Genomic DNA, 15,812 nt, shown 5'->3' on the forward strand with positions numbered 1-15,812 from the left:
GAACTATACTGGAATAAAGATAAAAAATAAGCAAAATAAAACAAGAAACCATGGAGTGTGTATGTCATGTATAAAGTGATAAGTATGTACAGTGAAGGAGGAAAGATCATGTGAAAAGTAATCAGACATGCATTCAAATTCCAAATATGAGTTACCACTTTTCTTTGCTAAGTCCAATACAGACACTGCTGATCAACCGCTAATCTCTTTCTTCCTGTGCCTAGACATAGCCTCCAAATCCTCAGCGGAACATTCTAGGAAACCACTATCAACCGATTAAACTTATTTGTATTCCCTACTGTAACTAACAATGGGGCATCTGATACTAGGTAAAACCGGCAAACTAAAAAGGTAGATAACTGGTGTAGAAGAAGGGTTTAGGAAGTGAATTAGTGTGTATGTGAGAAATTACTGAGAGTTTTGTTTTTTTTAAAAATCTGAATGGCTGAAGGACAAATATTGCAAACAAGTCTGCAACCATCAGGTCTTGCCTGACTCCCTAACTGCTCCCCCTTCCCTCTCCTCATCCCACGCTGGAACACATGACCCCACGTGGGGTCACTGAATGGAGTGTAGGCTTTCCTGTCCTTCCGGGCTGTGACATCCAGCTTCAGCTAACCTTCCATGCTGTGTCACCAAAGACAATTTCACTAGTTAATGAAAAGGTGACTGAAGAGATGATTAAATGTATTCAATCAACTCAACTGAGACCCATGCACCCAGGAGAGAGCCAGGTGAATAAAAAGCAATTTGGTCAGTCCTTTTGGGAACACACACACACACACACACACACACACACACACACACTTTTTAAAAGTCTGCAACAGTGAGGTGCCTGTGATGGCTCAGTTGGTTAAGTGTATGCCTTGGACTCAGTTCATAATCTTGAGGTGCTGGGATACAGCCCTGAGACCAGCTCCCTGCTCAGCAGAGTCGACTTCTCTCTCTCCCTCTGCTCCTCCCCCTGCTTGTGCTCTCTCTCTCTCTTTCAAAAAAAAAAAAAAAAAGGGATCCCTGGGTGGCGCAGCGGTTTGGCGCCTGCCTTTGGCCCAGGGCGTGATCCTGGAGACCCAGGATCGAATCCCATATTGGGCTCCCGGTGCGTGGAGCCTGCTTCTCCCTCTGCCTGTGTCTCTGCCTCTCTCTCTCTCTCTCTCTTTCTGTGACTATCATAAATAAAAAAAAAAAAAAAAAAAAAAAGTTAAAAAAAAAATCTTAAAAAAAAAAAAGAAAAAAAGTGCAACCAAGACAGCCCCCTCTTCCTCTTCTAAGGTGGGAAGAAGGGTGAATTTTGTGATTAGCAATTCTGTGCTGAAAGTCAGGGTGCCTATCCAGAAAGTAGCTGGCCTTAAGCGTCCCTAGTTGATAGCTATGCATCTTCACAGGAAAGATCTATATTTTATCTGGAATGGCTGAGGTTGAGAGTTCCAGATCAGAATTGGGAATTCTGAGCCTGCCCCTTCCTTGGCTCTACTCCCAACAATATACCCAAACTAAGGCTGAGGCCACCCAATGTATAAACACACCCACCCTTCTGGGTAAATCAGAATAAGACTGAAAACCAGAAGATGCTGGATGCATTTCAAATTGGCCAGACTAATCCCTCTTTATTTATAAATAAACTATTTGTGTTTGGGAATCAAGTCTTGCTGGGTTTGAATCCTAAGTGTCACTTGTTTATATGCTCTTGGCACCACACGGTGATGTCACTGAAGCCTCTGGGTGGTCTCTCCTACCATCTCTGCCCTCCTGCTCCAGTCAGTTCTCTACAATACAGGCAGTGCAGCTTTTCTCAGATACAATCTGATCCTTTCAAAATCTCCTTACCCAGGACGCCTGGGGGGCTCAGTGGTTGAGCATCTACCTTTGGCTCAGGGCATGATCCCTGAGTCTTAGGATCAGGTCCCACATAGGGCTCCCTGCAAGGAGCCTGCTTTTACCTCCGCTTATGTCTCTGCCTCTCTCTCTCTCTATCTCTGTGTCTCTCATGAATAAATAAAATCTTAAAACAAAACAAAACAAAATACCTCCTTACCCCCAGGAAGAGTCCAAGCTCCTTACACTGACTTCCAAGGTCTTCTGTGAACAGGCCACACTCACTCTCACTTCTCCCCATCTCTGCCTTGTCCTTTATCCTCCAGCACTGTGATGGAAAGAAGAATGGCCACGTCCTAATCCCTACGACCTATCAAGTGTGCTACCTTAGGTAGTAAAAGGCACCTGGCACCTAAAAGATTTTGAGATGGGTGATTATCCTGGGTTACATGGGTGGGGCCTAAATTTAATCTTAAGTATTTTTTTTTAATCTTAAGTATCTTTTTTTAAAAAAAGATTTTATTTATTTATTCATGAGAGACACACACACACACAGAGAGAGAGAGAGAGAGAGAGGGGCAGAGACACAGGCAGAGGGAGAAGCAGGCTCCATGCAGGGAGCCCGATGTGGGATTTGATCCAGGGTCTCCAGGACCACACCCTGGGCCGAAGGCAGTGCTAAACTGCTGAGCCACCCAGGCTGCCCCTTAAGTATCTTTATCAGAGGGAGGGGAGAGATCAGGCTACAGAAGAGAAGCAGCAATCTGACCAAGGATGTAGAGAAATTGGAGTGGTGAGGCCAGATGCCAAGGAATGCCTACAGGTACCTGAAGCTGGAAGAGGCAGGGAGGATCCTCGCCCCTGGAGCTCCCAGAAGAAATCAGCTCTCCCGACATCTTGATTTCAGCACCATAAGATTCAGTTCAGACTTCTGGCCTCCAGAATTCAAAGAGAACACATTTTTGTTATTTTAAGCCACTGAATTTATGGGAATTTGCTACAGCAGCAATGGGAAACATATCAACCTTGTCAAATGGCAGTGGTCCTGGACACACCTGCTGGTTTTTCTTCTGGGGTTGTCCTCTTTCTTGGTTTTCCATACCTTTCGCCTGCTTTACTCCTTCCTTTCTTCCTTAAGGCTCAGCTTCAGGATCACTGCCTGCTCCACTGGTTGCCCCAGGCTGGGGGAGGGTCCCTACTCCCTATCTGCACCACACCTGAGTATTTCCTTAGCACTGCAGTCACCAAAAGGTCTTATCATGGTGTTTATGTCTGCCTCCCCAGCAGGCTATGAGCCTCATAGGGGCAAAAATCAAAAGCTGTTCTTCCTTTAGTCCTCTTTGTTCAGTGTCTAGCACAGGAATTGGTACATAAGAATCCTCAGTATAGGGATGCCTGGGTGGCTCAGCAGTTGAGCATCTGCCTTCAGCTCAGGGCGTGATCCCAGGGTCCCAGGATCAAGTCCCACGTCGGGCTCCCCGTAGGGAACCTGCTCCTCCATCTGCCTGTGTCTCTGCCTTTCTGTCTCTCTCTGTGTGTCTCATGAATAAATAAATAAAATCTTAAAAAGAAAAAGAATCCTCAGTATATGTTGAATGAATGAATGAACAAGTGGGTAAAGCTTCTTGACCTCCCGGCTTCAGGTGATTTCACATCCACTATACTTCAGCTGTCTCTTCTTACAGCTTGTCCCCTGGCCCTTGTACCTAGGACTGAGCCCAAAGAAGATTCCAACTCAGCCATCAGCCAGGTTCAGGTCTAACAGCTGAGCTAGCCACTGAGGATCCTGCCAAACAAATGCCAGAGGGAACACTTAAAATACCAAGAAATAACAAAATACTTGTTTTCATGGGGGTGGGGGAGTGGGGGGGCATTGAGGATTAGAGCCTATAACATAGAATGTGATAATGCCTGATTCTTTCCTAACCTGACATTCCTTGAGCTTCTCAGTCTAGCCCTGGTAGTACTGAAGCTCAGCTGCTACATTCTGCAAGTCCCACACCTCCCTCATGATCATGAGGCTCTACTACTAAACCCTATTCTTTTTTTTTTCTTAAAGATTGTATTTATTCACGAGAGACACAGAGAGAGGCAGAGACACAGGCAGAGGGAGAAGCAGGCTCCTCTTGGGAGCTTGCTTGAGTCGAAGACAGATAGATGCTCAACCGCTGAGCCACCCAGGCATCTTTAACTATTCTTAACATAAAATATGATTTAGCTTCCATTAAGATTCATAACCGAGATCATGAGTTATGAGCTAATGATGTGCTACTAACCAATTAAGATTGTATACTTTAAATGGGATTATAGGCCTCCATTACTATTTGATAAAGGTATTAAGCTGAAGCTATAAATACAATTTCATTTTGCAAGCTGTTTCTCTACGAGGACTTTTATCTGACTACTGCAACATGATTTTCCTCTTTGTCAGACAAGACAGGCCATCATCTTCTCCAAGGTCTATAAACTCAGGAAGACTACTAATAAAAGCACATAAAACAAACAACAGAAAACCAAAAATAGACCAGAGCAAAGCAATAAGGAATTATAAACTAACTTTAATTATATCAACAGGAAGAAGTTCAAACCATGTTGAGAATTTATATTTTAAAGTTTTAACCTAGCTCATATATATTCTAACTGTAACATAATCCTCTAAAGATAAAAGTATCTTGAGATGGCAAATGGACAGAACAATCGTTTAGGTAGCATCTAGGAATATTGCTACAATTACTTTACATAAATAGAAATCCATGTCTTTATTAGTAAGGTATCACATCTTAGAGTAAAAATTCACATAGGACAGGCTTATAAATATACATAAATCTCAAAATCAATTTCAAGTGAACATTAGGTACACAATTATTATAAAACAAATATAACCCATCAGTGTCTATTTAAAGGCAGTTTTTACAAAATAGTATCTTGTAGACAGTCTCAAAAAAGTATATTAATACTCCTGGAGCCAGATTGTTCCAGCATATCAGCGTGTCTGCGGGAATAAGGCATGTGGAGAAGCTGCATTCATTCTTTCAGGTGGACACTGTACGTGATGAAATGGTAACTACTCTAGTGACCCGGGTGAATGCCACAACCACTGCAACACCCCGTCACTAGAGAGTCACTTACCCTCCAGAAGGATGGAACTGAACAGCTATTTGCCTAATAACAAATGTGGGGGTAAGGGGGCTGAAAACAGTCAAGCATCAGTATATTTTAAGTGAAAAATCTCAAAAAGCTTGATGATTCACTTCGATATTCAGTCTCCAGATGTATTTAAAATCACACTAGCATAGCCACTATTTTTGTGAAAAGGAACTTAGACTTAGGTTGTTTATTAAATATAAAAAGCAAAGAAGTCCAACTTGAAACTAAATAACTGAATATCTGAATAAGGAATCTAAATACAAATTATGTGTAGGTTGTATCAACATGCCATTTACTTAATTAACATTAGCCTTAGCTTCTTAACTAAAAGTATAGACAAGTCAAACTCAAGAGTGATACTTTATACATTCTTAACCATTCATATAATGCAGAGTGGAGGCGGCAAGGCTTAATAAAGGAATCCTTTCTACAAACTAAATTCCTAAAAACTCAAGGGTAGTGTTGCCTATAATATGCACAATGTGGTATCTCTTGGGTTTTAGAGTATTCAAGAGATCAGTAAGAGGAACAATCCTGACAAAGACCTTCACATGGGCATGGCATGTATCTATAGGCATTTATGTACAAACACACACAGACCTCATCATGTATGTACAAATATATATATATACACACACTCAGAATAATCAAACTGTCCACTAAACATAACCGGTTCTGTTTAGAGAACAAGTATATACACTACAATTATATACAACAAAGTATATACATCTCAGCATCTGGCCTAGTGAAGGGGTTCTCAAACATTTTTCCACTAGGACACACGAGAGAGATGCCATAGTCACGTGTGTAAAACTCTCCCCTGGGTGTAACAGATTTAGATAGTGCTTAAAAAGAAATCTACAGGGAAATTAATTACTCTGAAACCTTGTAATCCCCACCATGAAGAGCAATTCACCAGTAAGAGTCATTCATGATCGCCACAGCTTAGAGAAATTAAAACTGCTGCTTACTCGGTTCTGAATTTACTGCAACAGAGTTGAGCAGCTGAAACAGAGACCACAAAGCCTGAAATCTTTATCATCTGGCCCTTGACAGAAAAAGTTTGTGGACCCCAGGCGAGGGCGAAGAATGACACACAACCTCAGTGGTAACATCTTGGAAGCACAAAATCCAGAATCTGGACAGTAAATTTAATTACAAGAAGTTATAGTAAAAACCGTCTGGGATGAAAAATCCATCCCTGACCTGTCCGAACTTTCTGATTTGACAAAAGTCAATTTAAAAATCATTGAATATAAAAAAAAAAAATCACTGAATATGGCTCCTGCATTTTGTCTGAAATAATGGTCATAAATTCAACTTTGAGACTACAGTGGAACTATAAAAGGACATTGGGTTCCAAAAGAGAAGACCTGGGGTTTTAGGCAAATCACTTCTAAAACATTAAGGCAAATACACTCTTCCAGGATTGTCCAATCTGTGTATTAAAAACAAAAACAAAAAACAAAAACCTATTAAAAGCACTAACATGGCTGATAAAGATTTTAAATGTTTTTGAGAAGAAAGTTTAAGAAAAATGTACCTCTTTCCCCAAACAGAACTACAAAAGTCCTCCTATTTATTGTGAATCAGTAAAGGGGGGAGGGGGGGAGCACCTACCTAATTTAAATGTGGAGAGTGGATTCCATTTAATAAACACACTAATGAGTGTGGATAAAGACACAAATATGTAGGAAATCTTTTCACCTTCCTAGGCCTCAGCTGCCTTCTTGTAAAACTAGTGCATTAGGTTAAATGATCTCTAAAGTTCTTACCAGCACTGGTCATTTTTTTTTCCAGCATTGGTCATTTATGCCAAATGACTAGCCTCAGTTTCTTCATCTGTAAAATTGGATTAACAAAACAATCTATCTCCTACGGGTATTGTGAGGATTAAATGGGTTAATCCCCATAAAGTGCTTAGAACAGCACTAAATACATTTAGCTGTTGTTATGGTTCTACTCTGGCACTTTATATATTAAAAAAACAAACTGGCCACTGGCCATCAGGGAAATACAAATCAAAACCACAATGAGATACCACCTCACACCAGTGAGAATGGGGAAAATTAACAAAGCAGGAAACCACAAATGTTGGAGAGGATGTGGAGAAAGGGGAACCCTCCTGCACTGTTGGTGGGAATGTGAACTGGTGCAGCCACTCTGGAAAACTGTGTGGAGGTTCCTCAAAGAGTTAAAAATAGATCTGCCCTATGACCCAGCAATTGCACTGCTGAGGATTTACCCCAAAGATACAGATGCAGTGAAATGGCAGGACACCTGCACCCCGATGTTTCTAGCAGCAATGTCCACAATAGCCAAACTGTGGAAAGAGCCTCGGCGTCCATCGAAAGATGAATGGATAAAGAAGATGTGGTCTATGTATACAATGGAATATTACTCAGCCATTAGAAATGACAAATACCCACCATTTGAATTGACGTGGATGGAACTGGAGGGTATTATGCTGAGTGAAATAAGTCAATCGGAGAAGGACAAACATTATATGGTCTCATTCATTTGGGGAATATAAAAAATAGTGAAAGGGAATAAAGGGGAAAGGAAAAAAAAATGAGTGGGAAATATCAGAAAGGGAGACAGAACATGAAGACTCCTAACTCTGGGAAAGGAACTAAGGGTGGTGGAAGGGGAGGTGGGTGGGGGTGGGGGTGACTGGGTGACAGGCACTGAGGGGGGCACTTGATGGGATGAGCACTGGGTGCAATTCTATATGTTGGCAAATTGAACACCAAAAAAAAATAAATTTATAAAATCAACCAATCAATCAATAAATAATAAAAAAATAAAGAAAAAACATAAAACATTGGTTAGGCATCTCCCCTATGACAAGTACTATATGGAAATTGAGAATGCAGAGATAAAACAGAAATTTACTCTCAATTAGGTAAGAATAAATGAAACTGAAGTCTACAGAATTTTAATTTCAGTGTGCCTATAAACTAACGATCCTCTGAAATGACAGTCAAATGCTGTTCTGCATCCCTGCTCTGTTAATTCTTATTTGCGAAGAATAATTATTGTTAAAAGTATCAATTAAGGTTCACTGCAGGGCAAAACAGCATTGGTACTCACGGACTCTGTGTTTCAAAGGTTCAGTGTTTGCTAAAGAAATGGTTTATGGTTTGATCACAGGTGAAAATAGAAAAACGCCAGCCAGGCTGGCACTGTATATGAAATACAAGCCTCTGAACCACACAAAGTTGCTGCAAGAGTACAGCTTCACTTACTTCTTCTGTCCAACCAAGTGTTTGCTGAGTGCCTAGAGTGTAGCAGCGTCTGTTAAGATGAGCAACAAGAAATGGTCCCTGCATTAGGGAGCTAGCAAGGGAGCGCAAGCAATGGATTGCAGGAAAGTGTGGTGAACGACAGGATGGGGAAGCCCAGCGTGCTGTGGGAGCATGTGGTGGGGACCCCAACCTATCTAGTCCAGGAGATTGGAAGAAATATAGAAGCTGTGAGCTGAAAGAGTTTAGCAAGCACCAGAAGTGGAAGAGTCTGGACACAGGCAACACCGTGAGAGATGACTTGAGAGCAACTGTCTTGCAGGGACGTTGCAAGTGAGGAACGGTAGCAAAAGATGATTTTGGAGGTAATCGAAATGGATTTCATTTTACCCTAATGGCAATTAGAAGTCAGAGAAAGTTCTAAGTACAAATATGCAAGACTGGTTATGGATGTGGAAATAATTCGTGAAATAATTGGCTTGACTTGAAATATAAGCAGAGGGAAAATCCGTTAATGTATTCCTTCCCTGCCTGCTATAGAGGCTAGCCCGGCTCTCTTTAGTCTTCACCTATTTATAGCTGAAATACTATATACATAAGAGAGTGACGTATAAAAATATTTGCCTTCTTATTTACACAGTGGGTGCCTGCATACTCTGTATCCCCAATACTGAACAACCACTATAGTTCAGAAGGTATGCACAGGCCACCCTCAGCGGGATGGGAGGGCTTAGCTCCAAGGCCATGGCAAGGAGGTGGAGCCACAGACTGGAGCCAGATGACCTGAGTTTGAATCCTACCCAGTTCTTTTGCTCACTTAATGTCATTTAAACTCTCCCCATCTGCAATGAGGATTATTTCTCCCTACATCACTTGGTAGACTGTGTGTCATAGAAGCTCAACGTTTTCTTTGTTTTTGTACAGTTCCAGAATTTGAAAGCTCTCCCCTCAGGCAGACTTTCACCCTGCCAGTGAATTCCAAAGATGGCTTTAGAAATCAGTCTCCATTCTTGTTTAATCACAAAATCCACAAAATTGGAGCCAGGTCTAAAGCAAGGAAGGGGGCAAGCCAGAGGACTGCAAAACTCTACAATGGAAATCCATCAGCAACTCAAAGACACCCCATAGACTCTTTTCCTGTGAATGGGCTGTTAGCACAGATATTTAGAACAAAGGAACATTTGGGCTCCTTTGAAAAAAGGGAATGCACAAAGTCAAGGCTTTATGATAAGTTCTGCTAACTGCTGGTCCAGTTTACAAGTCTGAACTTGTTGGAATGGAAACTCTAGGTGAATTCACTCTAGGGGTCATCTCCCATTTTCTGATTTAAAAAAGAAATTTCATCTATAAAAAGTTTCTACTCCAAATCCCCACAATCTCCAAAAATGTTGTTTTTCAAAATGCCTTAAATTTTTTATTAAGATGATTTGCCTATTATAAAACATAGTTAACCATGTTCCATGGATCTCGACTCTGACAACAGAATTAGCTGTAACCACACATGAATCACGTAACTTATAAAATACAGTAATAGAAGAGTCCAAATTCTAACCACTATGAATGCTCTTATTTTTTTTATCATTAATTAATATCATTAATATAGTTTTACGTCCTCAAGAACACTCACAGTTCTGTTTCTGACCTTTCCAAACAGCAGTAACAAATATTTTCTCATAACTACTAAGGAGAAATTTCAAGTAAATACGAATGATTATCTTATCATTGTAATCTTTCCCATTCTCCCCCATCAGCTGTGTAAACATCCAAACACACTCAGGGAAATTGAAAACTTCTCCTTAAAAGGCTGATTGTGAACTAGGACCATCCAGTGAAGTGCTCTTTAGTAATGCTTCAAGTAACTCTCCTGAGCTGTAGTTGGAAGAGTAAAGGTTGTTGAGAATCCCTATGCCTTGCTCTTTCTCTACCTTGCTACATGTTATCGGACCAAGTAGCCAAGGCCACATGGCGTGTGGGTCACCAAAAAAAGACAGCTTTCCTTGACCTCAAATCCCATTCAGTAAGATGGCACTAATAATTTTCATCAAGCCAACTCAGAGATGTTATGAAGCTCAAATAAGAAAACACATTTGAAAGTGCTTAGAAAAAAATTTTTAAGTACTTTCCAAAAGTATGGGATCAATATTAAACAATCCTCTTTGATTAGAAAAGCAGCTTGCTCTTTCTTCCAAAAAACTGAAATCATAGCAGTCTTTTTATTTAAATAAGAAAAGCTAAAATTATACTGCATATTCTTTAAAAATATATTTATACTAAAGACTTTCTAATCCGTTTAACATGTTGGCTTTGTAGCTGTGGTTAAGGGGTTCCCATCAATAAGTAGAAGGTCAGGGCAACAATGAGAAGCAAACAAAATGGAGAGGAGAAGGTTTGATAGGCAGCTGATGGCATAAAAATATCTTCATACTTGTAAATACTGACAACACGCTCCGAAGTCGGTGGTGAGTCTATGTCGTGTCGGGTGATAGAGCCTTCAAGGAAAGAAGGAAGAGGACAGTTAAAAAAAAAAAAAAACAGATTTAAAATGTTGTATGCAAACAAGAGAAAGACTAGACAAGTCTTTAGCATCAAATACATAAGTAGAAATTATAAAGATCTGGAATCAGGAATTAGAGCTAATCATCAGAATTCTCCACAACTGTATATATATAGAAATACAGGGCAGCTTGGGTGGCTCAGCGGTTTAGCGCCACCTTCAGCCCAGGGCGTGATCCTGGAGACCCGGGATCCAGTCCCACCTCAGGCTCCCTGCATGGAGCCTGCTTCTCCCTCTGCCTGTGTCTCTGCCTCTCTCTCTATCTGTGACTCTCATTAATAAATAAACAAATAAAATATTTTTAAAAATACAAAAGAACATCGAAATGACCTAAATATACCTCCAAAGACTGGCTCTCATGAATCCACACTCCCACTACCTGAACAATAGTGCTGTTCTCTCCATTTCACCCCACTTTGTTGCTGCTCAGTATTGTATGAATGCCTACTTTCAAGGTCTCTAACGAGTTTTATCCTACTCCTACGATCAGGAAAACTGTATGTTGATTTCAACAGCAAGAGCTACTATTTTTATTCCCCTCAAATATGCCTTTTATATACGGATCATCAACATTTCTGATGACGCTATGCTTGCTTAGAGATGGCAGGCTCTGTCACTGGCTGTGGTAGATGAAGTGGTGGCCTGCCCAGGTCAGATCAGAGAGTGTGTGGGTGTGCTCTGTGTGCATCTGTAGGTCTGAGAGTCAGAATGAGGTGGAATGGTACAGAGGGTAGGAGGGTTAAGATACCAAACAAGTGGTTGGACTAGAGACATTTTTATAAACTGGTTAGATGTGTAAAGAGAAAAAGGCTGTGCACTTATTATGCACCCCATTCATAGTGCTTGACCTCCTGAATAAGCCACATAGAACTTGGCTTAAGGAGACTACAGGCATGTGAGTTCAGAGCAAAGGTTTCCTTGGAAATAGCGCTCAGAGTGAGGGTTTTTTAAAAAATCCTATCTGCTAGGGAGGCCCTGCCAAATTTGACATGTTAATTCCCTGCTCCAGCATCTGTGCCCACTCATGCCAAGTCCTCAGGTTGGCAGAAATTTTTCTTTCAACAGATCCACTCACCTCTCCCATCTAACCTAACCTGGTCATGTACCTGGTGACTGGTCATGTACATAGGTTCCTAGGCATAACCATGCATCTCTGCTTCCCTTGAGGGAAACCTAATCCCATATCCCCTTTAAACCCTAGCTTAATGTGTATTTGATCAATAGAGAGGTATTTAATCAATAAAGGGTATACAAGCCTGTAGATGGGGTAGGAATATGCTTGTTCTGTTTGAGGACAGTGAAAACAACCAAAGCCCTGGAGGGCTAATCAGATGAAGTGGGATCAGACTTGAGTGGGGCCCAATATATTAGGCTATTATTATTCCATTTATGTCAGACGATGACTTTCTGAAGTACAGCACCTTACAATTTGTAAAGGAACTTCAAATACTTGTTTTCATTTAATGCTCACAATGATCCTATGAAGTCGGTATTATCATCACCCCCATTTTATTTTATTTTTTTTAAGATTTATTTATTTATTTATTCATGAGAAACACAGAGAGAGAGAGGCAGAGACACAGGCAGAGGGAGAAGCAGGCTCCATGCAGCCTGATGTGGGACTCGATCCCAGGTCTCCAGGATCACACCCTGGGCTGCAGGCGGCGCTAAACCGCTGCGCCACAGGGACTGCCCCAATCACCCCCATTTTAGATACAAAGAAATTGAAGTTCAGAACTCAGATGAAGGCTGGGTATTGCTACCAACGGGAAAAACCCATGCTCAAATTTAAAGTTTTAGGCTCCAATTCCCACCATTTTAAATGAGTCCATTTTTCCGGGATGAGATAGAATTTACTTCCGTGAGTACTAGAAGTACCCAAAGATATAACTGCAGATCCATTGTTGGGATCTTGGGAAATAAGCAAATGGGAAAGGTATCACAAATCTGGAGGCATCCAAATGTTTTTCCAATTAGAAACAGGCAATAAAAGGCAGCTTTTAGGTGGCTCAGTTGAGCATCTGCCTTCGGCTCAGGTCACAATCTTGGGGGTCCTGAGATCAAGCCCCACGTCAGGCTCCCTGTTGAGCAGGGAGCCTGCTTCTCCCTCTCCTTCTGCACCTCCCCCCTGCTCATGCTCTGGCTTGCTCTCTCAAAATGAATACATAAAAAATTAAAAAAAAAAAAAACAGGCAAAAAAGGTATAAAATCTCCAGACCAATCCCTGGAAACACTTTGAAAAAGAAGAATAGAAAAAGACAACCCAGATCAGATTAGGCAACTGAGAGTTGATGAACACACAGCAGAGAAAGACTCAATTGCTGGGAGCCGGAATGAGTTCTCCTACAAAGACCATGAACAACTCACTTCCATGCTTAGGCTGTTAGGCTTGATCAGACAGGAGGAACGCTGACACCATGTAACTTGTTTTTGGCAGCCTCCAAAAGGTCTAATGATACGCTTGGGTCTTTGACAGGGTCTGCTCAAGAGCCTTGCCACCCAAAGTGAGGTCGTCAATGTACGCTTGGGTCTTTGCCGGGGTCTGCTCAAGAGCCTTGCCACCCAAAGTGAGGTCGTCAATAAACCAGCATCCACTGGGAAGCTGGTTAGAAATGCAGAATCTCAGGTCCCACCCCAGACCTACTGAAACTGCATTTTATTTTTATTTATTTATTTATTTATTTATTTATTTATTTTTTATTTTTTAAAATTTTATTTATCTATTCATAAGACACAGAGAGAGGCAGAGACATAGGCAGAGGGAGGAGAAGCAGGCACCATAAAGAAGTCCCATGCGGGACTCGATCCTGGAACTCCAGGAGCACAACCTGAGCCAAAGGCAGACGCCCAACCGCTTGAGCCACCCAGGCGTCCCTGAAATTGCATTTTAATGATACAACCAGGCAATTCCTGTACACATTAAAATTTGAGGAGCAATGGGCTAAATTATAGGATAATTTGGTGGATGTGTGACTACCAGGACAGTCATAAAGTGAACACTAATGATAATGAGATGCTTGGTGCCCATCTCTGCAGAAGTCTCCAGATGCCCTTTCCTGTTCTGTATTTTTTAGATTTAGAGCACAGGAGCTAAGAGTACTCACTGACTTTGCAGTCAGTGAGTTCTAGGACTGAATTTTAGTTCTTCCACTAATTAGTTGTATAGCCTTGAGCAATTCCTTAATCTCTCTAAAATGAGGATGATACTATCTATACCTCTCAAGGATGTGGTGAGGAGTAAATGAGAATGTTGTGAGAATTGAATACAGCACATACCCCCACATACAGCAGACACATGATCTGTTCCATGAAGCCGGTAGCTCATCATACGCTACCTTGTGCCGTGCTAGCTATGTATGAGTATTACTGTCCATTTGTATGTCCACGTATATAGTAAGTCCATTACAATTTCCTACAGGCAGGATCATATCTCCTCTTCCCTTTACATTATCCAAAGGGCTGACCACTCTCTTGCCCAGTAAATAATGAACACGAGCAAAACAGCACCTGGTGTTTAATCCAGATGCCACAATGTAAGCTTACCCTGAATGGCTGGACCCCAAGCAAACAGGTAATACCAACTCAAATGCAGATCGACAATTGTTTCATCTCTGGGAACGTTCACAGGGCGTTTAAATCTGCAGGTGACCCGATTGTTCTCAAAGATTCCTTCTTCATCCCTGGCAGGATTTCTCTGGATCTCCTTTGCCCACTGGCCTACATTATAGAAGTGCTGTATGCGGACTCTGCCATTGTCATCGTGGACACAGGCCATGACGTCATCACCACCCTAACATGAAAAACAAGGAAGGAAAAAGTCAAAGGTGCATCTTTTGCAAACTTCTCTGCTAGGAAGAAATTTCACTCAGATATATCCATTACCTCTGTAATTTGAAATCCCACCCCTCAAAATTATTTTTTATTTAAAAAGCTTTAACCAAATTGATGGAATTTAGCATCACAAGAGCTGAAATCAGGTACCTCCCAGTGTGCTATTCAGAAAATACATCACCAGCTATTGAGTTTTCCTGCTGAAAAATGCAAACCAAACCTAATCATGAAGAAACAATCAAACCCAAAGTGAGAGTTATTCTACAAAAAAGGATTACAAAAAGTACTTACAATCTTCAAAAGACCAATATCATAAAAAAAAACAAAAGGCTAAGAAATCATTTCTTTTTTTTTTTTTAATTTATTTATTCATGAGAGACACACAGAGAGAGGCAGAGACACAGGCAGAGGGAGAAGCAGGCTCCATGTAGGAAGCCCAATGTGGGACTCGATCCCAGGATGTGGGGATCACGCCCTGGGCCAAAGGCAGATGCTCAACCGCTGAGCCACCCAGGCGTCCCAGAAATCATTTCTTTTCTTTTCTTTTCTTTTTTTTCCAGAAATCATTTCAAAATAAAGAAGACTAAAGATTCATGACAACTAATAGTGTTCCTAGACAGAATCCTAATTCATGAAATAAGAATTTCTATAAAGAGTAGTACTGGGGGGGCGGGATGCCTGGGTTGTTCAGTCAGTTAAGCATCTGGTTTCGGCTCAGGTCATAATCCTGGGGTCCTGGGATTGAACATGGCATTCAGCTCCCCACTCTTCAGGGGGGTCTCCTTCTCCCTCTCCTTCTGTCTCTCCTCCCACTTGTTCTCTCTCTCTTGAATAAACTCTTTCAAAAAAAAAAGTAGTATTGGCACAATGGGCAATGATACTATCATATTAATATTAAACTTCCTGAATTTAACAAATAGATTGAATCTCTAAAGTTTCCAGAAAATAAAAATAAAAGCAAGTAGTAGCAGCAACAGCAGGGGAAATAAAGCATGTGGCAAAATCTCATTATTTAAAAAGAAAAAGTTCTGGAAGTAGATAGTGGTGATGGTTGCACCCTATGGACATAACTGAAGCCACTGAGGTGCACATTTTTAATGGTTAAAATGGTAGACTTTACATTCTGTACACTGTACACAACAAAAAGAAAGTTGTTTGGTGAATCTTTGTGAAGCATATGTATTGCACTGCCCTTGCAGTTGTCTGTACATTTAAGCTTT

At 41.1% G+C, this 15,812-nt stretch overlaps 1 protein-coding gene and 1 long non-coding RNA gene across 3 annotated transcripts in view; one reads left to right on the forward strand and one right to left on the reverse strand.

Annotated features, from left to right (window-relative positions):
- LOC144322633 (uncharacterized) overlaps positions 1 to 15,812 on the forward strand; it is a 47,325-nt gene that overhangs the window by 5,893 nt on the left and 25,620 nt on the right. The window contains exon 2 of one of the 2 annotated variants that reach the window (XR_013388286.1): positions 14,449 to 14,585. The exons of the other annotated variant lie outside the window; for it this stretch is intronic. This is a non-coding gene — a long non-coding RNA (uncharacterized LOC144322633). The remainder of the gene's footprint in view (positions 1 to 14,448; positions 14,586 to 15,812) is intronic. 2 annotated transcript variants of the gene reach the window in all.
- Positions 4,354 to 15,812, reverse strand: part of FRRS1L (ferric chelate reductase 1 like) — a 29,660-nt gene continuing 18,201 nt past the window's right edge. Inside the window, exons 4-5 of the mRNA XM_077912848.1 lie at positions 14,305 to 14,551; positions 4,354 to 10,696 (exon numbers count right to left, since the gene is read on the reverse strand). Coding sequence (XP_077768974.1) covers positions 10,524 to 10,696; positions 14,305 to 14,551 — 420 coding nt within the window. The 3' untranslated portion in view covers positions 4,354 to 10,523. The remainder of the gene's footprint in view (positions 10,697 to 14,304; positions 14,552 to 15,812) is intronic.

Source organism: Canis aureus, chromosome 10 (genome assembly GCF_053574225.1).
Source record: "Canis aureus isolate CA01 chromosome 10, VMU_Caureus_v.1.0, whole genome shotgun sequence".
Taxonomy (NCBI): domain Eukaryota; kingdom Metazoa; phylum Chordata; class Mammalia; order Carnivora; family Canidae; genus Canis; species Canis aureus.